The following is a 26177-nucleotide window of genomic DNA, read 5'->3' on the forward strand; positions in this document are numbered from 1 at the left end:
TTTTCATGATGAGAGATTCAAGCATTTATGATACAAATATTTTCTCTTTTGAACTACTTGATGTAGCATTATATATATTTGCTTATATACAGTTCAGTGCTTTATAATTATATGCATTCATATATCATCACATATCTCTTCAACAAGTTTATACTTGTTAGGAACTAAGAAGAGTCTGATATTTTACTCTGCTTTCTAGTTGAAAATTTAGCCTACTACAGTTTCATAGGTGCTGAAAGAAGACATGAGACTACTGGGTCAGAGAGACAGAATTTTATTACTCCTGGTCCAGCAGGTAGCTAACATGAGCTACATGTTTGCATTAGTTCCTCCTAAGCCACATGCAAGCAATGTGGAGGCAGATCTAGGTGGATGCAATGTATACAGTCCAGTTAGCTTCTGGACTTAGGGAGCCCCAATCTTTTAAGAGCAAACCAAGCCAAATTTTGCCCCAGGGGGAGACATTATATTTACTGTGGTCTCTCTATATAGAGCACACAGATTCATTCTCTATTCCAGAGAACATTGTCTCTATGTGTACTGCACAAACATCTGTGAAAAGTTAGTCTAGAACAAAAGGCAGTGTCTTCACTCACAGGGTATACAGAAGCTCAGGACACCTATGAAAAATTGTCTCCCAACACTCCATAGGACTTAGCAGTCTAGGTAAAAAGCAGAAACTTAATAGATGTTGAAGTGAATTAATTTGACCAGAGAATCATGAAGTCATTGCTACAAATTACATGTGTGCTCTATGCTTCCAATTGAGTTTCTGAGGAAGATTCTAATTAAGAACTCAAATATTTATACAAAAGGTGATATAGAAAGATACTAAGTACCCACATCAATCAAAGAGAGAGATGAATGGGAAAAAGGAGTTCAGTTAGTGAAAGGACAAATTATAGGAATTCCTTATTGGGGATATTAGTAAGACTTTTGATTAGGGGTATCCTGGTAAATGTTTTACAACTGTCTCTCCAATAGAAATGGCCCTTTTTTTGTAGCAGTTGCTTATTTTCTTGATCTGAGTTATCCTACAATGGCCAAATTTAAGCTATCAATGTGATGTCTGTGAATGTGAAGCTGGGCAATGATGTTCACAATTTGTTCTCCAGAGCCATGAGTCCAGATTCAGTGCACCACTGGCTGCATTGGACAACATGGAAGTCATAGTACCAACTACCCATTCCCCCAACTCCCACTCTTTATCCCAGTATACTCCTTCGATATAAAATGGATAATGAGTGCAATAGTAGTAGGGCTTCTTGGGGTATAGTATATTTAGCTCCCATCCTCTACATAACACTATTATGATCAGTGGCAAAAGTTTGCTCATCCCTGATACAGTGCCCTCAGACTGTAAGGTAAGAGCTAGTAGATTACTTCTCATTGGCTTCTTTACTCCTAAGACCCATTTATTTTATACAGGGTCCTAATTGTCATTGGCTCAAATGTTTTACTTTGCATAGGGAGACAAAACGAACAAGTTATGATTCCAGGAACTAATTTACTTTGTGACCAGAAATTGCCAAGTGGTAGAAGGTTGCCACCTTTCTGCCGTTATCTTTACCTCATCTCCCATAGTGAAATAATCATAGAAAGGTAAGTAGCTAAGCTCTCATTGTGTCAAACTGCTGAGGAGAGATCCACATGATGGACAAATGCTAGATGGGCATGCACCCAACAGAAAAATTCAGGTGGCTGTTTCTATCATTTTTGTGTTGATGACAGTATTCAGAAACATACCCGTTTTCAACTAACTGTACATACACACCTCTGACCAGATGATTCTTGCCCAAATCCAGAGAATCCTATTTGGTCACTTAGAAACAGTTCCAAAAGTAACACACATTGAAAGAAGACTGCTAATTATGCACATTATAAGCCGCTTGAAGGAGTTGGTGAACAGAATGAGCAAGGCCTTCGCTCTTTATGCTTCTCCATTCAGCACAGCCATTTCCCCCAAATCTGTATAGTTTGGTCTCTCCCTCTCCCTTCCATTCTAATTAGATCTATGTTTGTTTGTTTGTTTTATATACGGGGTTTAAAAAGTGTTTCTAGAATAGTAGTTTGACAGTCTGCTAGCAGACTTGATTATACATTATGCTAAACTTAGATGGATCTGTCTTTGTTTAAATAACTGTAATTACTTTTTGGTTGAGTGTGGGTTTTCTAAAAGCTCCATTTCAGTTCCTAACTGTACCTGAAAATGAAAGCCATATCCATTAAAAACAAAAAACATAATTCTCTATTTAACCCCCAATGGCAGTGTGTAAAATGCTTCTATGCTAAGAACAGTAGGGGCAACATTTTGGATTAGAGAAATAATGAATTAATTTTTTTTTTAATTTTCAGAGAATCATATCTGTTAGAATAATAATCCTGGTTCTAAATCCTAAGGCAGACAAAACAACAACAACAAAAAACCTGGACAATTTTTAAATTTATAATTACTCAAGATTCAAAATGTATATGTTTATTTGCCTTACAAATAACTAAAAGGAATTCTTCCAATCATTAATTTTACTATTACTTATTTACTAGGTAATATGTGAACTTTTAGGTTGGTGCAAAAGTGATTGCAGTTTAAGCTACATATGATGTCAGAGGGGTAGTAGATTGGGGGAGGGGGATTATCATTTTTGAGGGGTATGAATGTCTAACTATTACATTGTTTTGTACACCTGAAACTAATAATTAAAAAATAAAACTAAAAATTAGAATACTACAAAGCAAAGAAAAAGAGGTAATTACAGTTTAAAAGGTTAACAATAATTGCAAAAACTACAATTACATTCTCACCAACCTAGTAATACTAATATTTGTAAACTCTATACTAAATACTAGAAATGAAAAACAAATTCTATATAGTTTCTATTTTTGAGGAGTCCATAATCTGGGGTTGAGGAGCTGGTCAGACTTGAGCAAATAATTATAGCACAGTGCTTAATGTGTGTTCTGAAAGGACTGCATTGAGTGCAATGATAGTATGGTCAAATAGGTCTTGGCTATTAAACAGTGATTTAAGATCATGCAGTTGAGTTTTGTTCACTTCATAAGATTCTGGTCACTTACATAACCCTGGGCAGTCACTCCTCTGAGTACCTTTGTGGGTTGCAGAGGAATGATTATTCAGCGGCTGGATAGGTTAGGGAAGCTACTTCTTAACTTGCCGCTCATAGCAGGTACTTATGCTTGAAACTTGCAGAGGCATGAGACAGTTCTCTAGGTCATGCTTGCCAGAAGTCTATTAGCTACAGGACTTGAGATCATACAACCAGGGAATCAGAGCATAGACAGAGCTAATGAGGGAGAGTGCAACAGACTAGGAATCAGTGGTCACAAAAACATTTTTGAAAAGTATATAATTGTAACTACAATATTATTACATCCTCTCCCAGAATGTTTGGTTCATTTGGAATCTCTCCAACACCCACCCCTGGCTGGCAATTCATTAAAACTGTACCTGATAGATATTTATTGTTTTTACAAAATTAGATTTTAATTCTACTCTAAGAATTCTGTATTATCCCTGAAAACAATGAGACAATCATGGAATAACATATAGCCAGGGCCAGGCTCGGTTGCCTTGTATGTGAATGGGGTGCTTCCGGAGCTACACAGAGCATGTTTCTTTGCTCTTCATTCTCTTTCCTTTATGGTGAGGAAGGCCTTAAAACCTTTTTGGATAGTACCGTACCTATGTATCAAAGCTAAACCACAGGGTTAAATGTGTCTTTATTCTGAGTTAAAGTCTGGGTTCTGTTTTGTGCTTCTGTTAACATGAGGCAGGCAAACTGTAAAAAGGATTCAAGAAACCTTATCTAAGAATAAGAGGAATTTGGGCTGTGAAAGTCTGACAACCACCTAATGGCTTTAGTCTCTGCCGGCAGTTACTATTAATTTTCATTAGTAATAGAGGAGGGATTGTTAAAAAATGTTCAGGGGATTAAACATGCAGCATACACTAAAGAACAATGTAATTAAAAGGAATCTGAGGGTCAGCTTTGAGAAACGTAGTTTCTTTGCTATTAAATATTTGATTGTATTTAATAACATTCAAGTAAAGCATATTAAGAAGCTGGTCTCTCATTAATTTACAAATAACTGTACTTTATAAACTGCGTATAAATGGATATGTTGAGATTTTTTTCCAGAGAGTGATTACTAAGAAAATTAGCTTTAAACCATTTATGTGAACATTAATTCACGCAAATTCATATTTACTATATAGCTTTGAGCCACACAAGCATTGTTTAGGAGTTTCAAACCTGTAAGTTGAGACCCTATGTAGAATGAATTTTAATTAAAGGGATTTTTTTTTCCTCAAGCAATAACAGGTGCTTAATTATGACCAAGTTTTTGGGCTGCATTTTTCAATTATGTTCTGTTCCGTAGCATGCGATAGTGTCTAAGGTTAATTTAGGTGCAGGTAATGTTATTGGAGGGATAAGAAAAGTTTTTGGTATAGGGAATTGCAAGCCCTAGAAAAGGCTATTTTGTCCACTTCATAAACAATCTGTTAAGGAAATGAACCCCGAAGGCACACACTGTAATTGAGTTGTTGGAAGTGAATTCCCGAAACTTGACTTTGCCCCCTCAAGCCTAACATTGAGAAAAACTTCAGGGGAGTGTTTAACAGCTACATTTCAGGTTTTCACTTCTGTATCTCATTGTAATACAACATAGAACCATTTGGTTGTTTTTCGATGAAAATTATTTTTAATCACTGGAAATATAACTTGAAACCCCCTTTACTACCAGGATAGTAAATCTTTCACATCCTTTTATGTGTTGAAAAACTTAAAAATGTCATTAGGTTTAACAAATGAATAATGAGGCAGTCAGCACTTCTGAAACCATGTTTCAAAGGAACAAGTGTTTGAAAGAAAAAGCTGCTTAAAGCGCTAAGGAGCATTATGGAGTGTTTAGAGGTCAAATGAATAGGAAAGGAGAACGTAATTTAGTCCAATACAAAGGCTCTCCTTGACAAGGGGGTCATTTGCTCTTTAAAATATTAGAGCAGTTTCAACTGGGAATTCTACCAGTGTTCCTAAAGTGGAATGAAGGGGTTGAAAAAGAAAGTGGTGAAACCACCTCAGTCAAGACCCTCATTAAGGAATCCATTACAGAATCCAGGATTACTGCAACAATCTTTGTAGACCATCTCTCTTTCTCCTTTATTTGTCCTTCAGTCCGTCATGAATAGCACTGCCAGACTGGTTTTAAAAAATCATTTTCATCATGTTAGTCTCCTGGCTACACCTATAGGAATATGGATGCGGCAGTTTTGTTCAAGATGAACTGAATATGGGATAACGTGGAGATAGGGAAATTGGTAATTAAAAAGTCAATGAAAATAATAATATAAAACAATTTTATACAATAAAAAAAAAGTCAATGAATTGTTTATTGGGGTGACAATTGTTAGTAAAGTTTCATAGATTTCAGGTGTACGGTTCTGTAATGCATCATCTATGTATCACATTGTGTGTTCACCACTAATTAAAAAAGAAAAAAATATAGAAAAAGTCAATGGATTGAGTGTTCACCACCAAGAATCAGTTCACAATGCAATATATAGATGATGTATTATACAAATGTATACTTGAAATCTATATAATTTTACTAATCAAGTGTCACCACAATAAATTTAATACAGATTAATAAAGAAGGATTTGTTAAAAGAAGTTCTTCAGAGAGAAGGAAAATAACGTAGGTCAGAAACACAGATCTATACAAAGAAAGGAAGAGCATCAAAGAAGAAATAAGTAAAGGCAGAATTAATACTTTCATTTTTCTTATTCTTAATTGTTGTAACAGATAACAGTTTGTTCAAAATAATAGCAACAACGTATTTGCTTATGTATATATGTGGGCTTATATATAAGTGAAATGAATGTAGGATAATATATATAAAAGTGAAATAAATAACAGCAATAATACAAGGGGGAAAAAATGAAAAGTCAATGAAAAGAATTCCAGGCATAACACAATAAAATTCACAACAAAATCGTGGTAACCCAAATATAAGGAAATATGCAAATGAATGAGAATGAGAGAGAGACAGACAGAGCGGAGAGAAGGAAAATGGACAAGGCTAGACACGTCTCAGCTATCAGAAGCAAAGAAGAAGAAGGCTGCAGTGATGAGTGGAGTCCTGACTGTGTCTAGCTTGCTGACAAAGATCTGGGTATCTTAGACAAGAATTTCGGTTCCTTACAGCTCAGCTTCTACATTCCTAAAATACAAGAATGTTGGAATATGTCATTTCTTAGGTTGCTTGAGTTTTACAACTAGAGTTAGCTGCTATTTAGGATTTTAAACTTCTGCAACTGGGAAAATGGTGATAGTACAAAAATACAGATATATAAAAAGGAGACATTCAAAAATAATTGGCAGGGAAAATTTTGGTTCTAAACATTGATTCTAAAATGGATGTCTTGGCTTGAAAGTGCTGACAGGTTTGTGGAAATCATCAAGAACATTTAAAAACTAGTTTGATTCCCACTGTGTTCCAGGCACTCAGCAGAACAAACATGCGCCTTAACTACTAAGTGGAGTCGCTCCATGTACACATTTGCTGTATGAACTAGAGAGAGAGTAAGAGGGGGAAGCAAGACAGAGAAAGAGAAAGGAAACCATATAAAAATGATGGGCAATTCAACATGCCCATTAAGTATTTTCTTAAGACATGCCAAGAATGAACATGAGATGCAACATAGGAATGTGCTGTACCCTATTTAAGTTTCATTTTATTCTTGCCTCTCAGATATGAACAGTGTTGTCCCACTGAACATAATTTTATACTAGGGGTGCCAAAAAAAAGTACACAATTTTAAGAGATATTATCCATGTATTACTTTTCAAAGTTGAATTGAGTTATGGTAGTAATGTGTAGTATGACGTTTGCTCAAAAGATGGCATTAATCAAATGAATGCTAGAGTCATTCATTGTATTGCAATTTTAATACAGTGTTTTTCCTTTCTCAAAATGTGTGTGTGTGTGTGTGTGTGTGTATTGTGTGTATATATATATATATATATATATATATATATATATATATATATATATATATATTTTGGCACCCCCTGTATGTTTTTCACACAACTGTGTACTCTAAGCTCAAGCCAATTATTTCATCTCATTTTCAACCAAGGAACTAGTGATCACTCCAAGGCAAGAGGAAATATGGCTGTACTGGTTATTTTTGAGAGATGGCATGTTGGTCTCTAATGTAGTTCCCTCCAAAAATATCACCAAGGATAGTTTAGGGGACTATATGCCATTTCCAATAAAGATAAGCATCCTACTTTATGGCTTCAGTTAAGAAAACACAGGAGGTAATTAATTGAGAGAAAGCGGAGTCTGGAATGACTAGTACTGAGGATTAGCCTTATGCTTTGAATTTTATTTCTCTTTTGTGGCAGGGCTTGAAAAATTATTTCAGAGGGTAAAAGTACTGTTTTTCCGAGATTATAGTTAACAGGAAAAATAAACTTGGGGCATATGTGAGACCCTTCTCTGACACAAAGTAAAATAACTGGGACCAGGATTGTAAATAAGAATTAGGCAAGGAATAATAAGCTCAGCCAAGATGCATGATCATCAGGGCTGAAGTGCTAACCAAACGGGATCAGCAGAGGGAAGACGTCTAAACCAAAGTTGAATCAGAAGAGAAACTGAATAGAACTTGGAATACAAAATAGGCTTTCTGCCCTTCACTTCCTTTAATTCTTTAAGCAGACACCCTGTTTCCCCGAAAATAAGACAGCCAGACAATCAGCTCTAATGCGTCTTTTGGAGCACAAATTAATATAAGACCTGCCTTATATAATATAACATATATATATAAAACATATAATATAACATTATGTAAGACCAGGTGTTATATAAGACCGGGTCGTATATTATATTATGTAAGACCCGGTCTTATATTAGTTTTTGCTCCAAAAGGAACATTAGAGCTGATTGTCCGGCTAGATCTTACTTTTGGGGAAAAACAGTAGCTACCTACAAGTTCGCGTCTGCCAGAGACTGTTACTAATCTATTCCTTAGTTTGGTGGAATGTGAATAACCCAAGGGCAGTTCTGGGTCAACATACAATCAATTTCAAAAGATGCTCCTGTCTAAACAAGTTGATAATAAAATAATTGCTACCAATAATGTATAATCTACTTACAAACATTATGGCAATCAGTGCTCCAAACAGTCCTGCAAGGAAGTTAATTTTTCATTTTCCATATGAGAGAACTGAGATTCATAACGGTTAAAAAATATTTAGTGGTCTAGCAACTAGACTTTTATCTTCTTCCTGTGATGAAGTATGTGCCTACAAACCCACTTTAATGTGAGGTCCTTGACATTCTCCTGGGTCCTCAGGCTTCTGTCTCTCTTTCTAGGTATTACAGATAAGGATCTTACTTCTTAATCCAAGACCATGGTTTGTTTAATATCTAATCTCTCTTGTTGTCAAGGTCTATACACTTAAACCTCTACTTTTCATTTTTCCCTGCGACATGCCAGAGTTGGCTCTAGGGAAGTAGAGATGAGTAAGAATTCTTCCTCATTTTTTGAAAACATATTTTAGTTGGGACAACCATGTAAACAGATAAACAGAATGCAGTTGTATAGGAGTTATGGCAGAGACTTAGAGCAACTATTCTTAAGCACTGTTCTTCCTCAGTGTAACCAAAAAAGTAGGACATCCTCCTATCAATAACGTTTACCTTTTTAATCCACACAGCTGCTGAGAAGCCAATCTTTGAGGCAGCAGCCATGACTCCCCCCTCTCCTGCTCCTCTCACTGCCCAGCGCCTCCCATTGAAAATCCCTGATTTTGAGGTTACAGAGAAGTACAGTTAGTTGAGATAGAGAGGAGGTATGTACGTCTACCTTATGGACCTATGAGTGTTACATTCAAGTTTCATTTGAGAGGTAGGCAGGTGTTAGTCAGTGCCACTCAGCAAAGAGGTTAGTACCAGCAGAGGGAATAATGGAGTAAAAATAGACAGGTGGGCAATAGTGTGATGCCCCTGAAAGTCTACAAGGAGTTTGGGATGGCTGGAAAAAGGAAATAGAGAGAGAAGCTGAAAGAGATGAGACTAGAGAAACAATTGTACTTTACTGGGGTGTAAAGGAGTTTGTTCTAGATCTCGTCAGCAACAAAGGATACTGAGTTGGAAAGAGATTAACTAAAATAGGAAAGCCTGGAATAGGGCACTAAAAATGGGAAAGTTCAGGAGGGAGACAGGTGCCAAAAATATGATATTTTATCAATTCACAACAATGATTTTTATAACAAACTCAGATGCTCTTAATAACTGATGGTGTCTTAAAAAGATACTTGTAAAAAATATCCTTGGAAAGTGTTGTAATTTGATTGTTACTGGTGGTATTGTTGCTGGTGGTATGGCTGGACAATTGCAATCTCTTAATGTTTCAATTGAGAAAATAAGATGAGTTGGGGGAAAGACAGGAGTCCTGTTTGTCTCCTTTGATGCTTTTAGTAAAGTTGACAACCCACCAACATCAAAATCTGCAGCACAGCTGTCTGCTTCTTGGGACAATAATGGAGCACTATTTTATATAATGCTAAGACACCAATGCTGTTGATGGCTTAAAGGACAATAATTTGGAAAAAGTTCCAGACTTTGACAATTCTAGCTGAAGGGTATTCTGAAAAGTTGGACACTGAATGAGAAGTTTAAGGAATAATTATTTTATTTATATTTTCTTTTTTATGTACAGAAAAATATGATCGATACATAACAGAAATCTATGTCATACATAGATGAAGTCAGTTTCAGAGGACCCTTACAATGACCATAGAATTTAAATTTTAATTACTAAGAAGGCATGGTGTCAAGAGATTAATTTGATTTTATTTTGTAACAGTATAACTGCATCTTCAAACAGATAGTGTCTTAGTTGTGATGAAATACGGAATTAAGAAAATCTTTAGGTATTTGGGAACTGAATTATCAATTACAGACACAAATATTCATTTGATGTTGACAATAATAGAAATAAAAAGAGAAAGGTGAAAAAATGAAAAGAAAATATCCTAATAATATTTCCTAATATGCAGCAGGTAAATAATTAAGTAAAGTATATAATGATCATCAGGAAAATTGTGTTAAAATGTATGCAAAATATATAGTGTTAAGCCAAAACAAAAAACAAAAACCACAGTAGATTATTGTGTGTTTACCATTAAGTAACTAAATAAATACAAAGAGTTGTTTTTAAAAGTCCCGAAGAGAATGCAAGTATATTACAGGAGAAGGATTTAGAATGATTTATTATTAATCTTTCATATTGCGTTAATGTTCCACAATGCTAAAAATGATTAGTTAAGTGACCCTGCCCAATAATTTTCTTGGAAACACAGAAATAAATAGAAGCAATAAGATTTGTTTTTGTAGGTCTGTATTCTTCAATTAATTTAACAACTCCTTTGGATATAAAAGAGTCTACCAATTTTCTGATTTCTAATGGAAATTAGCTTGTCTATGAATATTACCCATTAATTCTCAACCACCCACTAGTGGAAATAGCACACCTTTGTTCCATAATCAGAAAGATCTACCTTTGGAAAATCTGCTTTATAGTTTTCACGCGATACTCTACTGGTGCTTCCTCATAGTTCTTTTCCAATCCCTATACATTCAGTATGTTATCAGATCAATTTTAGATGAAAATAATAATATGCATTTAGTAAAATCAGCTTTTACCTCCTCTACCTAAATATCAGATACCTTGAAAGGTACAGCATATATATCCTCTAGATAATTTGTATTGTGTTTGTTCTGTAACGTGATTAACTGAATCTGAGTCAAGGTATATAGTAGTATACTTTTGTCTCATATTTTATTAAACTAGTAAATTCTTTTTAATTTAATTATGCAAAGCACTAAGAAATAAAACCATAAAGAATATTAAGACTATGTAGTAGAACAAATGTTGAATTAGAACACATCTTACTCACTTTAGCTCACATAATCCTTTTCCCATATTTTTAATAGGAGAGTCAAGCATGAACTGGCAGGGAGAGGGGAAGTATATGGAAAGAGTATAGGAGGGAAGCAAGAAGTTATACTCATATAATAGTTGGTTCACTTTCTGAAGAAGACAGAAGTTCATTGCTCTTTTCCCCTTGTCCACTCTGCAGTTTCTGGCAGTTCATAAGAGCTGCCAATAATGCTTTTCTGTGACCCCAGTTCTTGACCTTTATCATGTGACCACAACAGTCCTTGGCCTTGAGAATGTCAAGTGGCATCATTCTGGGCAATAATGGAAACTATTAACTCCTTTCCCATAGCATGAGTGGTGGGTAGGATCTTAAATGTCATCTATCCCTGGTGCGTGCACGTGTATGCACATGTGCACACACACACACACACACACACACACACACACACACACACACATACACACTGTCTTCCCTCCTATCTTTTCTCCTTTCCCTCTCTTGTTTCTTTCCTCGATCTCTGCCCCACAGTTATTCCTTCCTATATTCTATGATCGAAACTAAAGGTAACTTTTAGTTGGAATACATGACCTTAAGCATAATTCGTTCATCATTGACATCCTTCTTACTTAATGTGCAATGGTATCAATATTTCAAATTTATCACATTATTGGACCCTCATTTTCAAACGTATAGGTTACAGATTATTGCCATTTTATCTTTATTAATATTTTTCTTTTATTACTATTTTACATGAGTTGTTTGGTGCATTTAATGAAATGTCCAAGATCACCAAGCTAATAAATAGTACAACCAGAAGTATTGGAGTTAAGACCATGGCTACTAAGAAAAATCCAGTGAAACCAAGTTTTCCCTTTATTAAGCTAAGCGGCAAGAACAAAGAGGGCATCTGCGTGTCAGTGAAAAACTGGACTATAAAATGTTGTTGCAGCCTGTTCCAATGGCAGAGCTGCTCAGCTAACACCCAGCTATGAATGGTGTTCTTCCTGGTGAAAAGGTTGAGTCTAAGCTAGAGATTAGCAAAAGTCGTGTAGTGTAGGTGAGCAGAAAGAGAAACTATCACCTGTGATGTTAGCACCTTTGATTGTATAAAAAGACTAACTTGGATGCAATAAAGATCAAATTCAATGTATTAAAATATTTTATAAACATAAATATTAATATATTTTAAATTACAAAAATGGCACATACTTATAAAAATATTGTACATTATCAAATTTATAACATAGTAAGAGTCTTCTCTTTTTCTCTCACCCAAATTTGCACCACAAAAGTAACCATGGTTATCAATTTGATAAATATCTTTCTAGATATTTTCTGTGCCTATAAACATACACACACATATATGGGATCATACTAAACTTACGAATATGCACACTTATTTTCTTTCACTTATACTATGAGTATTTTTTTGTATGTACACGTATACATTTACCTCATTTACTGTAAGTATTGCATTCTTTCCATTGTATAATATATTATAACTCATTTAATCAATATATCGTTGCTGAATGTTTAGGTTATCTAGCTTTTGTTGCTATTACAAAAAAATGTTGCAGTGAACATCCTTGCACAACAAATTATTTTAATCTTGTGCTTTTATCTGTGGATAAATTCAGATACATGGAAATTCTCGTATTAGGGTAATCACTAATATTTTAAATGTATCTATGGATCCTTAAGATGCCACTTTGGAGTTTAATCTGTGAAGATGCCATATACACACACGAAATGATATTTTTATAATAAAAGTAATTTCTTTACCATTGCAGGTAGACCCAACTTATACCAAAATATTTGGTACAAAGTTCCATATATCTAACAATTTTGATTATTCTTTCTGCGACACTGACAGTTAAACAGTGTGCCAAACCTGGCCATGTGTATTTTAAAGTTTCAGTGCGTGGAACCATCTAAGAAGACAGTGATCACTATGTGTGGTAGCTGGAGTCTCTCCTCACTGCAAGGTCCTAGAGTCTTGGTTCCTTGCTGCTTTGTAAACCAGTTGAAAACCATTGTCTCCATTCATCTTTTTCACAGCCTTTTCACAATGAATAGTGGAATTTTTCTTCTAGGAAGTTAGTTACCTATTGAAATCATTCTTTTCTTCCTCTTTCAGGGCTGGGCGGGGACTTTTTGGTATTGACAGTATGCCAGATCTCCGCAGGAAAAAAACTTTACCTATTGTACGAGACGTGGTAAGTCATTCCTGCTTATTTCTGTTTGATTACATGTGTTGACTTTGTTTTTATTAGATGTCATGTTGTCCTTAAATACCTGGCCTGTAACTTCATAGACTAGAACATATAATAAACCAGATTCTAGCAAATGTTACATTATTTCTTCAAAATCTATTAGATGGAGAAAATAACTCTAACCTTTTGACAGCTTTTGATATTAGTTGAAATTACAGCTGGAGTTAAGATGACCCTGTAATTGACAAAAGGAAGTCACACAGCATGCCAAGTGAACTGCTACAACTGGGCTTTGATGTGTTCACTGTAATGAATGACACAAGTTTAATTTATAGTTTAAGGCTTGATTTTAACTTCTTCACCGTAACCCAGTAGACTTAAGCACTTTATAAAACAAGCAGATCATATTAATCAACTTTTTATTCCATTATATTAAGATTAAATCTAACCAAAATAAGTTGTTCCACTATCAGAGAAAACCAGGGCTCCCAAGTCATTATTACCTTTATTAACCCTGAATATAACTCTGAAAAATTCAAACTTTCCTATAACAAAATATGCTGGGGAAGATCTAGAGATGCAAAGAATTAATAATGGTCTGTATTAGATTATAAAAACAAATAGCCCATCAGCATAAAAAATAATGTTTTCTATCATCCACAAGGTCTTCACATTTATCTGGAGGCACATTCTTAATAATTTATGACATGAAAGTATATTTCCCCCCCAGAGAAACCAAAATTTTTTGACGTCAGTAATTTTTAATTTTGCTATGAAAACCTTCATCTAAAAGCCATCACTTTAGTTTAAATTAGAAAAGATGAAATCTTGGCTGGACAGATCTTATCCTGTAACGCATGACATGTCTGTTCAATTAGCTCAGAGTCCTGCCATTATACTGTGGAATTTTTTTTAAAAAACTTAGGTTTATTTAACATCATTATACTCTTTTCTTACCTTTCTTATATCTATTTATACTTTGTTTTCTCTGACACTGGGAATCTTCAGGCCATGGTAAGTGATCTTCAATTTATTTAATTAATATCTGACAGCCTTCTCAAATGTACACTGTACTTATTCACGGGATAAAAGAGGGCAAGATGGGGAAATAAAAAATAGAGACATACAAGTGTAAGTTGGGTTCTCCAAGAAATTAACATCTAGTTCAATTATGAAAGACAGACCAACTTATGTAAACAGGTGCACATACAGACTAAAATAGGATAAAAACAAAACTTTGGGGACAATTGTCAGGATGGAAGTTTAACTTGGGTAAACCCTTGGAGATAAGCCGTCTATAGATTTGCACAGTAGGGAGAAGATGGGTGAGAGTGACTTCCTCACTTTGGATTGTACTAAACTTTATTTGGGTGCATGGCTTTGTAGCTACAAAGAGATATATTTATGGGCAAATACATTATTACACTATAATTTTCCTTTGTTCCTACTGGGAGAGTAAATTTAATATTCCCATATAGAACCTCTGATTTCCAAAGTTTTCTATAGCACTGTCAAGTTTATTATATTGCTATGTTTCAGGTAAGAGCAGTATAATGGTTCTGTTTTACAGGAGAAACTACAGGGACTTGACTCATTTGAAATCACCTAAGTTATTAGCACTGATTAAAAAAAAACCAAGTCTGAGTATAATGATTCTCAATTGATAAAATGGGCCCTTGGAAGAAACTATGCTGGCTTGATATGGAAGAATATTCCAGGGAACTGTGAACAACTCAAGAACCATCTAGCACTATTATGATTCAGGGCCATTACACACATCAGCTCGTTCTGTACCGATCGTCATGTTTTATGGTGGAATGTGATCATGATCAACTTGGGGGGGAAAAAATTCTAGAAGCCCATATAAGCCTGGAAACCATGGGCTGGTCACCCTGCCTTGTGGCACCTCAGCTTTGTCATCTGCAAAATGTAGGGGTTGGATTTGATGATCTAAGGGGCCTCTTTCAGGTTTAATGTTCTATGATTGCACATTCTGGATGAATTGGCCAACTAGTGAAAATGTCAGGTCCCTGTTGACAAAACATGAACAGTAGTCTACGTGCTTACATTTTTATATCTGGCTGAGCAACTACCTCATGTACCAATAACACATAATTCTGTTTATTTTAGACACTAGCCGCCCGGAAGTCTGGACTCTCCCTGGCTATGGTGATTAGGGCATCCCTAGATAATGAGGAACTGGTAGGTACAGAGTCAATTACTAACTATTCATCCATTGTAGTCCAGTGGACAACCATTCTATTTTAGCGCCTCATTTGCACTGTTCATTCCAGTATTCCAGGAATAAGTGGGAGCATGGGAAGAGGCAGACCCTACACAAGGTTCCTCTGGGCCTCAGCTTCCCTATCATACAAATTATCCTCTGCTGCTCAAACATGCATGCACTTTCCCATTGTTAGAAATGCTACTCAATCCTAACACTGTGTAGCTTTTTTCTCCCCCTGAAAAAAAAAAATCCTGCTAAATTTTTAATAGTTCAAATTTTGCCTCCTTGATGAGGCTTTCCCAAACATCTTTCTTCCCTTCTGGCTGAAATATTAGTTTCCTCTGCTGGGCTTTTCTAGCATTTAATCACAACCTCCAGAATATACTATAGTTAAGAGTGAGGGCTGCTTCGGGTAAGTCACATCTGTACCACTAAATTATCTTTGTTGTATCTGGCAACTTATGTAACTTCTCTAAACCCAGGTTCTCTCATCTGTGTATTGAGGTGATAAGACTGGGGATTAAGAGAGTGGATTCATGTTTAATACCCAGCATAATCTAGGGTATAGGAAATGATAAGTATGAGCTACTGTTTTTATTATTTTTGTTATAATGATTAATCGGATTATTTGGCACAAATCATTCCTTTTTGACTGATATCCCTGAGGGTAGTACTGTATTTTGTTTGTCATTCTTGTTAAATATTTTCATTTCTATTGTTTCGTACACCATCATGAGGTAGAAGCTTTGTATTTTCTTGCTGAATGAAAACCAATTAGAAGATACAAGTAGGCTGCAAATATCTAGGTCAGGGATTCTTAAATTTGGCTCCTCAGAATTACCTAGGGGAGCTTTAAAACAACCCATGTCTGGGTCTTACTCCCATTGATTCTGATTTAATTGGTGTCAGGTGTAGCCTGAGTAGAAGAGGTTTTTTAAAACTCAGTCAGCTCTAATGTGCTGTGGATATTGTGCCCTGTAACTCCATCCTACGCAGACACTCTGTGGGAGCTTTTACTCAAGACAATTTATCTGTGCCCTTCTTTATGGAAATGAATGTACTTTACTTCTCTCAAATTTAGTGACTTTGTCATTCTTATAAAATAAAACTTTCACCAAAAATGTTACCTGTTATAAATTTCTGTACACTTTACATTTAGACACTATTATTTACATTTATTTTTCTCATTCTCTTCTTCTGGCCCTCGTCATCTTCCAATAGCCAACATTTCCTAGATCTCTATCAACAAACTTTCTGGATCTCAACATGTATCAGCAAAACTATACATATTCATTGGAATATCTGGGTTCTACCGCAAGTTAAAGCATTTCCATTGTGCCACAGAATTAAAGAGTATGGCTGCTTTCCCAAGCTATAAGAAGCTGTGTAGTATTTTGAACATAGTTTGGATTCAAGAGAAGGGAAACATTCTCTGGTGTATGAGAAGCCTTGTATTGCTTGCTGAATCTTGAAGTATCTAGTCTTTTGCTTTCAAAGAAATACTCAAGTTCAAGAATTTTTATTGATGTGCTCCTACATTGTTCCTTTCTTATATTTTAAAATATGGCAATTGGTTTGAAGCACAAATACTCATTGCTATGAAAAGCTAAGAAAAGAGCAATATAAATTAGAGGAATGTTACTACATTTTCTGAGGCTCTGACAGGGAGCGTACCCTCATTTTATGGTTAAATCAACAGTTAATCATTAATTTAATGTCATTTCCCTTCTTTAATTTCAGAAGGCCTATGCAAAAGAGTTTTCTGTGTGGGTGGTGGGTAAATAAATAGTATCCATCAGCTCCCTCTCAAACTCATAGAGCCCATTTCCCTAGGGCCTGTGTCTCAAACAGTAAATGAAATATGACTTCTGTACAATAGGCATATTAAATGTCACTCTTGACAAGCTATCACATTAACTGGTTACATGGGCAACTAACATAAATGTTGAAGTGAATCATTTCCACTTCTCTTTGCTGAACATCTTCCTACACATTCTCAATATGAAAGCATGAAATATTTGCCTTTATGTAAAGGAAAATGGTCCAGCTATGTAGAAATATCAAATGTTAGTAATTCTATTGTAATTAAAGAGGTGTATGGTAGAAAGCTCAGTCATCTCTTCTGAAGCAGGAAAGGACTCTAAAGACTTATGCAAGATGACAGTGGGTCAGCAGTCCATTAGACTCTGTTGGCAGTGGGTAAAGCACACTTTCATGATGAGGTGGCCCTTTATCACCAATTCCAGATCACCCATGAGGAGCTATTGGAGCTGATTGGGAATCTTAGTCTAATAAACCCTTATGGATTACAGTTTCTGAACATATCCATCTGGCTTAATAACACAAGAAAGAATAACAATCTAGTATCCATATACCACAAGAGTAGCCTGCCTGGAACCACACTGCCCAGCCTGCCCAGATTTATTCTTGCTCTCAGAGTGATAGTTTCCTAGGTATGGACCCAGCAGTGGGGCAATCAAAGTAAATGCATTCGGTAATTAAACAAATATTAATTGACTACTCTGTGTCAAGCAATGTCTCAGAATCTGGAAATAAGGCAATGAACAACTCGGCTAAAAAAATCTCTGTAGTGGTGAGACTAGAAGATAGCGGGAGGGGAGCTGAGATACGATGTTTTGTATCCACTTTTGCTACAGGGCATAATGGAAGCTTCTAGCAGGCAGCAGTATTTAAACTAAGATAGGGTCAGATGAGCGTTATGGGAAACTCAAGTCAAGGGAGGAATCCCATTCACTAAGCCTAAAAGGGATTCTAGAATGCTGATTTTTCTAGCTAGCTTGATGACCATGTTTAGAAAGCTGGTCTAATGGCATGTTTCCAGGATTTATCAATTCTCAGTAAGGGTTGGTTTGTCTAGGAGAGTGTGGGTCCTTCTTCCAATGATGGAATTCAGGCCCAATGAAAGGGAGTGAGGAAAACTAGGTGTGGGAGTAGTCAGGAGATCAGACCTGGGCTCTATTCCCAGCAAAACACTAGAGCGATACCATGGAAGGAGGAAGCAAGAACACCTGTCTGGTACCCAGGTTTGAATCCAGAAATTGTAGGCTTATATACATCCAGTCCTCTGGACTCTTGCTCAGGGACAAAAATCTTTTCAAGCCACATGGACAAGTGTTGAAATCATATAATCCTGAATTAGAATCTCAGCTCCACCTCTTAGTACCTCCAAGAACTTGTTTCTTATCAATACCCTTTGATGCCCTGAGACTTGTTCACTTCATTCTTAAAATGAAAGTAATAATACTTATCTCACAGTTTGTAAGAATAAAAAAAATAAAAATAAAAAAAAAGTATGTCTTACAGGCTGAGCAGGTGACAGTCAGAGAAGTGGGGCAGGAAGTTGTGTTGAGGTATTCGGAGAGTACATGCTAACTTCACTGCTTCCCTCTCACTTTTGCAGCTAAGGGTCAGATTCCAAGGAGTGCTGACTTGGGAACCAGCAGTAATGATACCAAACTTAAAGAGGATCTTGTTCACATGTTTTGCTATTGGTCCTGCTTCTGTCTTTCTCAAGATCACAGCCTTTGGCTTGAGATAAATGTTGGCCCAAACCCACCATTTGCTAGCTCTGAGAACTTGAGCAAGTTGTTGAAACACTCTTAGCCTTGATTTTTCTCAATGTTTACTAATTATATAAAATTTCTGCATCTATGTTAATAGATGGCTTATGCTTTACTGTGTCCTTGAACAATTCTGTCATCAATAATCAACTAGTTTCATAAAATAAGTTGGGGAACTAAACTTTTGTCATTTCTCTGGGATGGCTTGCATAAAATAAGCGTTGCTATACCTTGGACGACTGGTAAAATTTGCCACTAAAACTATCTTTCAATTTTTTGGAGGGTAATTATTTGACTACTGAATCAATTTATTTAATATAATAGTTATATCCATGTTCTTTAAACATTTACTCTAGAGTCAGTTTTGATCAACTATATGTTTCCAGGAAGTTGTCCTTTTTTCTAAATTTTCAAATTTAATATCAAATTGTTTATATAATTATGTATAAAAGTTTGTGCTGCTATCTGTTTATCATTTATCATTTACTTGTATTTTTTTCACTCTTGTAAAATCAGTACTGCAAGCAATTTCTCTGGCATTTGTTTTATTGACTGGATAGTATTTCTTTGTTTTTATTTTATTTATTTCTGCTTTGTCTTGTTTAGACTCATCCTCTATTCTGTTGGTATTTATCCTGATGTTGCTTTTATAATTCATTGAGTTGAATGTATAGTTCCTTATTTTTTGTTGTTGTTATTAACTATTGCACGCAGACAAAATAATATTTACAATGTAAGTGAAGGGAATAAATAATAATGCATACACCTAGTATCCATGACTCAGTGTTAGAAAGAGAATATTTCCATTCCTTGTGTATTCTTTTATTCTTTTTTCAACCTTCAAAGACTTTATGTCTCTTTTCTACCACACTTGTCTATTTTAACATAATTTTCTTTTTTCTTTTAACATATGCATTTAAAACTATTCATTTTCCTCTTAATACATTTTAGCTGCATCATACAAGTTTTATAAACAGTGCTTTCATTGTTGAGATATAATTATTGCATAAATGATCCACTGATTAATATTTTGACTTATTAGTTATTTAGAAAGTGTTCTCTTTAATCTCCAAAGATAAGTCATACAGGCTTAATTTTTATTACTGTATTGTGTTCAGAGAACATGGATTATATATTTAGTCTTTAGTATTTAATCGAGAATTGTTTTATGGCTTAATCAATTTTGTAGGTATCCCATATGAGCTTTTCCTGTTGGATATATTAGTTTGGGGACTGCTATATTCCTGATAAATTGTTTCTTTCAACTTTTACTAATAATCTTCTCTCTTAAATGCTTTTATCTTAAAATATATTCTATGTGATATTAATACAGCTACACTAGATTGATAAGTCAAATTTCCTTGATACTCTTTCTAGCTCTTTCTTTAAATCTTAATGTGTTTTATGTATAGCTCACAAAAGCTTAATTTTAAAATTCAATATGAGAATTTATCTTTTTATAGATTAATTCAATAAACATACTTCTCAAATTTGGGGTTAATAATTCTGTTCTGGGGGTAAAAAAACAAAACATACAGCTCTAAAAATGCTTTGGCTCTCATTACTACCCTCAAGGCCCACATTAGGAAGAAAGCAAGTCTAAATGTTATGTCTGAAAATGATCTGAAAACTCCAAATTCCTAGCCCAGGGAGTTTAAATGGATCCCAAATACATCTTTTCGGTTCCCACAGAATCAACATTTGTAATTCTGGCATTATGTTCCTTTCTTTCTTTTCTTTCTCTTTTTTCTTTTTTTCTTTGTTTCTTTCTTTGTTTCTTTCTTTGTTTCTTTCTTTCTTTCCTTCCTTCTTTCCTTCCTTCTTTCCTTCCTTCTTTCCTTCCTTCTTTCCTTCCTTCTTTCCTTCCTTCCTTCCTTCCTTCCTTCCTTCCTTCCTTCCTTCCTTCCTTCCTTCCTTCCTTCCTTCCTTCTTTCTTTCTTTCTTTCTTTCTTTCTTTCTTCCCTGCTTCCCTCCCTCCTTCCTTCCTTCCTTCCTTCCTTCCTTCCTTCCTTCCTTCCTTCCTTCCTTCCTTCCTTCCCTCCTTTTTCAGGTACCTGGGGAATTTCTTTGCAGCTCTTTTACATATTAAAATATTTTTCCAACACTTCTCTAGTGGGCTATATTAACTTAGTCTTCCATGTTGCCAGAGCAGTTTTTCAATATGTGCACTGAATACAGTGACATTTCTAGAGCATTGTTGGGGAAATCAAATAACAAATAGAAAGCACTTCAACCATTTTTGACACATAAGTATGTAGTAAATATTACTTACTATTTTCATTATTAACTCCTCTCACCACACAGTTGTCCATAGCTCCATGATTGGCTTTGCTTTGAACAGCAGAATGGGATCTCTCACACTCTTCCCTTTCTTTTTACAGTATACTAAGGCTCCTTCCAGCTCTTTCATGGCTTCTGTCAGGAGATTTTTAAGAACTCTGTCTTTCTCCAAAGTAATACAAATTACTTTCCACATTAAAATGACTAAAGTTTTCCCCAGTGGAGAAATTCACATTATTTTTTGGCCTCATATTTAATAAATTACTCATCTCATACCACACCCATTATTTATATGACATTATTAATTGTCATATATATATACATTTTCATTGAAAGTTTTAATTAGGGAAAAATTGATACTTACAGTACATGACAAAACTATCCTAATTTGTTTTCAGATCAGGTTATGTCATACTAGAGAGCATTTGGACTCACCCCACAATTTATTTAAATCAATTATAGTATCTATTATAAAACAATACAAGTGAAAAAACAAATTATTGATAGTCTTCTGTGGATAGGCACATAACTTATTTTCTGCATTTTCTGTTACAGAAAAACGATTTAACTGAGTAAATTAGTCCTGAAATGATGTCTGTTTCTATACTCAGGAACTTATCCTACCATTATTCTGTCTTCATGTTTATAACAAATTTCAAAGGTCACATTGTACCTAATCTTTGCTCTGGAAATATTTCTGATGACTTTGTCCAGAAATAGCAAAATGATACAGGACAGGAAACAGATTTAATTTCTGAAAGCTCACATCAAGTACACATACACCCACAAATTCTTCAAAATAAGAAACATACTTTTTCTTGGAATTACCCAAATGTGATTTTTTTTTCGAGTATGGGAAAGGCATGGGTTTCATAATTCCATGAGGGAAACCCACAGGATGAAGAGGAAAACAGAAGTTCATTAGTAGTGGTTAACATAATAGGGGAAAAGAGAAAAGATATGTGACAAATAGAGGCAGACGAGCTTTGTTCCTGTTCTAAGTACTAACAGTTGGTAGATTGGAATACTGGTAGTCTAAAAACACTAGTCATTGCTCTTGGCAGGAAGCCTGCTTGTTTTATTTCTCAGACTCATTTTAATTTCCTCATAGAGGAGAGGCAATTCACTTCCTTCCAGTGTCCTAATTGTTCAAATATGATGTATTAGGTCAAGTCACCTTAGATTCCAGTTTCTTGGAATAGCTTTTAACAAAATATTTGTGTAGACTATGAGCATGCTTCCCTTGTAGTCTATAGGTTGTACCTGGCTACAAAGGCTTACAGTCAAAGCTTTCCTTACCTCTTTTCTACAGATTAAAACAGTATCTACACACAATAAAAAATGCCTCCTTTTTTATTTCAGTAATGCAAAATCACTGCAGTAAAACCAAAAAAATCTTTATTGGTTCTTTCCTAATTGCAAAATTCTCCCATTCTGTCTATTAAAAAAAAAATACTGGGAGAATGTGCATCAGACCATTTCCTAACTGAAAAATTAAATTGAAAACTTTTTATTTCTTAAATATTGGTGATTTTTGTATTTTAGAATTATTTTTACAATAAGCATGCATTTTATTACAATCAGAAAATACTTACATTTTAGAAAATGATACATGTTTGTTGTAAGATTTAAAAAGGTAGAAACATTTAAAATAGATTAGCAGCGAGTCTCCCAAATTGCTGATTCCTCTCTGTGCTTGGGTCCTAGTTTCAGTAATTACAGCTCTACTTGTTTTGGGGACCATATTTACTCTCCATATGTTCGGTTCCTGGTTTACCTAGGCCAGAGACCCTCTCTTGGTAACTACCCAGTCCCATCCTTTCACTTCAGCTAGGATCCTGTTAGTAGTTGTACCTCCTTAGTTCTCTGCCGTCTCTAAACACTACGTTAAAAACAACAACAATAACAAAAAACAATGTTTCCTTCCCTTTAATTCAACTCCGAATGGTGAGTTACAGACTTCCGTTTCCCAGGTCCATGGCAAATTTTAGTGTTTCCCCTTCTTTTCTTCTGTCTTTTAATCAGTGCCTCTTACCCTTTTTGCCTTATTCTACAAAAATCTCACACTCTCTGTCCTTCTTATAATCTTGTTTGATTTGGTCTTATTTTACTGCATCTTCTTTACCCCGAGATGCAGTGTTCCCCAAGATGTAAGAATCCCCTATTATGAGATGTATTTGTACATGTTTTCCTTGGCTATTCATTTAATGAGTTTCTAAACTGACCATCATTCTATTTTATGCTTTTCCGGAGTAGGAAATTTTTTATATGTCATTTATTTTATTTTTTTAATTAAAGTTTATAGGGTGACAGTTATTAGCAAAGTTACACAGGTTTCAGGTTGTACAATTCTATAATACATCATCTATATGCCATTTATTTTAAAGTAATTTTCAACATGCTTGTATCACAAAAATCAGGAATGAAAAAGACTCATTATCATTTCCTTGAGACTGTGGATATATACCCTGTAGTAAATAATCCAATATTTTCCTCCAGCTTTTATAGCTTTTATGTATTGGCATTTGTTTTAATGCCACATTCAATTAAGTTTCAACATGCTATCTAGTAAATGTTTCATGTTTCTTATTTTTTGAAATTAGCTTCACTCTTTCTTTTCATGAAATAGATCATGGCTCCTTAACCAAATCAAACCAAACATTTCAAGGAAATCTTCTCAGCTATCTATTCAGAACTCTTTTATTTGTTTTCTTCCAGCATGTTTAATTTTTTTAGCAAGTGTTCCTTATATTTATTACTCCCACTATAGCCTACAGAGTTAGAGAACTAACATATATATATCACTTGAATTCAATAAAAAGACAATGAACGTAAGGTATTTGAAAAATGTATTAATTATTTACTTAATCTTAAAATATGAATTCATGTTCAAAAAATAACCCCTTGCTCAAATCTGCTTCTAAGTTCATATGCATTTCTTACTTTTTCTGTATTTTCTCTCTTCTACTCCCTCCCACTCTTCTATTAAGTTAGAATTATTATTTTTCCCCTATTAAGACAAACAAAAAAAAAATCACCGAATAAACCAACAATACTATATTACACTTACACACACACACACACACACACACACACACACACACACACACACCCTTAGTCCCACAGGTCAGCCAGAACAGGAAACTATGGACAGCTCCTGGAAGATCAGTTATGCCAAGAATCATTCAATTCATCTTAATGGTACTGAAGATGCCCACTTTGCTAGGCAGTAAAGGGGACGCAAAGATAAATAATACATGTTCCTAATTCTAACAGAATTCTTAACAAAATATATTCATTATGAAACGAACACAAGAGATTTACTTGGCATAAGCTGTCTTTGGAAAATGATGAATCTAGTTGTTTTGTCTGTATAAACCGTAACGTGGGGTCTCCCACTTGAGTTACTGCCATATTTTACCATACCGCTGCTCTGTAGATTCACTTGAAGAGCTTTGGCCGGACCCTTCTCATGGACTAGCAAGGCTGAATCTTGTTATTCAAAGTACTTAAGAAGTATTTTTAGTAAAGTTTAACTCCCTAGCTGGGAATCTCCCTGTACCATTACCACACATATTCTGGGAAAACATACAATGAAGAAAGTGTAATAATACAGAGAAATTAGTTGTTACCATACTGTGGAATTAAAAATAATGAAAAGTTGGCCATTTCAACGCTGTAGGAAGATATTCTGAAATGAGTTTTAAGGATGATTAATGCAAAGTATAATTGCTTCCCTTCTCACATTGCTTATCAGCTAGTCTCTTACAGGAGTTATATAAATATCTGTTTCATGTGCATCAGGCAGTTGTGTGAAATTGTCTGTAAATGTAACTTCAGAGAGTTCTAGTATTCTCTCAGGAAGTCACAATGCGTGGTGGGATATGAGAACCCTAGAGGCCTCATCTAAACAAGTCTCTATTTCTATTGGCCTACAGTTGTTTCTTGAAAAGTCCATTATCAATATCAATCATTAGCATTTATTTAGTACTTTGAAGTATGAAATATGTTTATCATCATACAATTTGAACGTCAAGTAATACCTTAGATAGGCAGGGTAGAAGAGGAAAATGAAACTTAGAGACTTTAAACCTCTCTGTAGATTACAAGACTCTTAAGTGACAGAACATTCATTTCTTTCACGAGAAAAGTGTGTTGTACCCCTACTATGTGCCAGGGACAATGATAGGCACTGTTTAGGCACTAAGGAGAGACATATGGAAGACAGGCCCTGACTAAAGAAACCCATTTTAAATATTATGTGATCAGGCCTATGCTAGGGAACTCAGATATCCTAGCTAGTTGTTCAGTGGATTGGTTTGTCATTTGAAAATCTTTTCACATGCTATAAAAATTATCTCCCTTTAAAATATAAATCACCATGGGAGAGTGTCACATTTAACCTTATTGGTTACAGTTGCTGTCTTGTGAATTAGTTGCTGTGATCCTTCCTAAGGGACAGGCGATGAAACCAGTTCCCTGCAGAAAGAATTATAGAGGAAGCATACTTTGGGGCTTGGGGAAATGTGAAGTGCCGGAGAGGGTACAGAGTCGGGAGAGAGACCTTGGTAGCATATAAAACATGGGAGAGGATGTTTCTAGATGCTTAGGGTCAGCATTGAGAATACTTTTCATCTATTTTACAATTTTACCAAGAACCGACTTAGACCAAAGATAGTAATATAAATTCATTTTTTTAAAGTTAATGTTTCCTGAGCACCTATCTCCAGCCAGAGACTAGCTTAAGTTCTAAGGATTGATGTAGCTTTGAGGAAGATGTTTATCATCCCTGTCCTCGTGGATTTTACAGTAAGTCAGGGACATAGACATCGTCAAGCAATTAGAGCTCTATATTGCAATGAAAGAAGTTTGCACAATAGTGGAGCCCAGTCCAATGTG

The 26177-nt window shown here is 35.1% G+C and overlaps 1 protein-coding gene across 1 annotated transcript in view; it reads left to right on the forward strand.

The window, feature by feature from the left end:
* Nucleotides 1-26177, forward strand: part of UNC13C (unc-13 homolog C) — a 497972-nt gene that overhangs the window by 172554 nt on the left and 299241 nt on the right. Inside the window, exons 5-6 of the mRNA XM_081047963.1 lie at nt 13115-13193; nt 15321-15392. Of these exons, the coding sequence (XP_080904089.1) occupies nt 13115-13193; nt 15321-15392 (151 nt within the window). The remainder of the gene's footprint in view (nt 1-13114; nt 13194-15320; nt 15393-26177) is intronic.

The sequence above is a fragment of the Rhinolophus hipposideros genome, assembly GCF_964194185.1.
Source record: "Rhinolophus hipposideros genome assembly, chromosome: 5".
NCBI classification, from domain to species: domain Eukaryota; kingdom Metazoa; phylum Chordata; class Mammalia; order Chiroptera; family Rhinolophidae; genus Rhinolophus; species Rhinolophus hipposideros.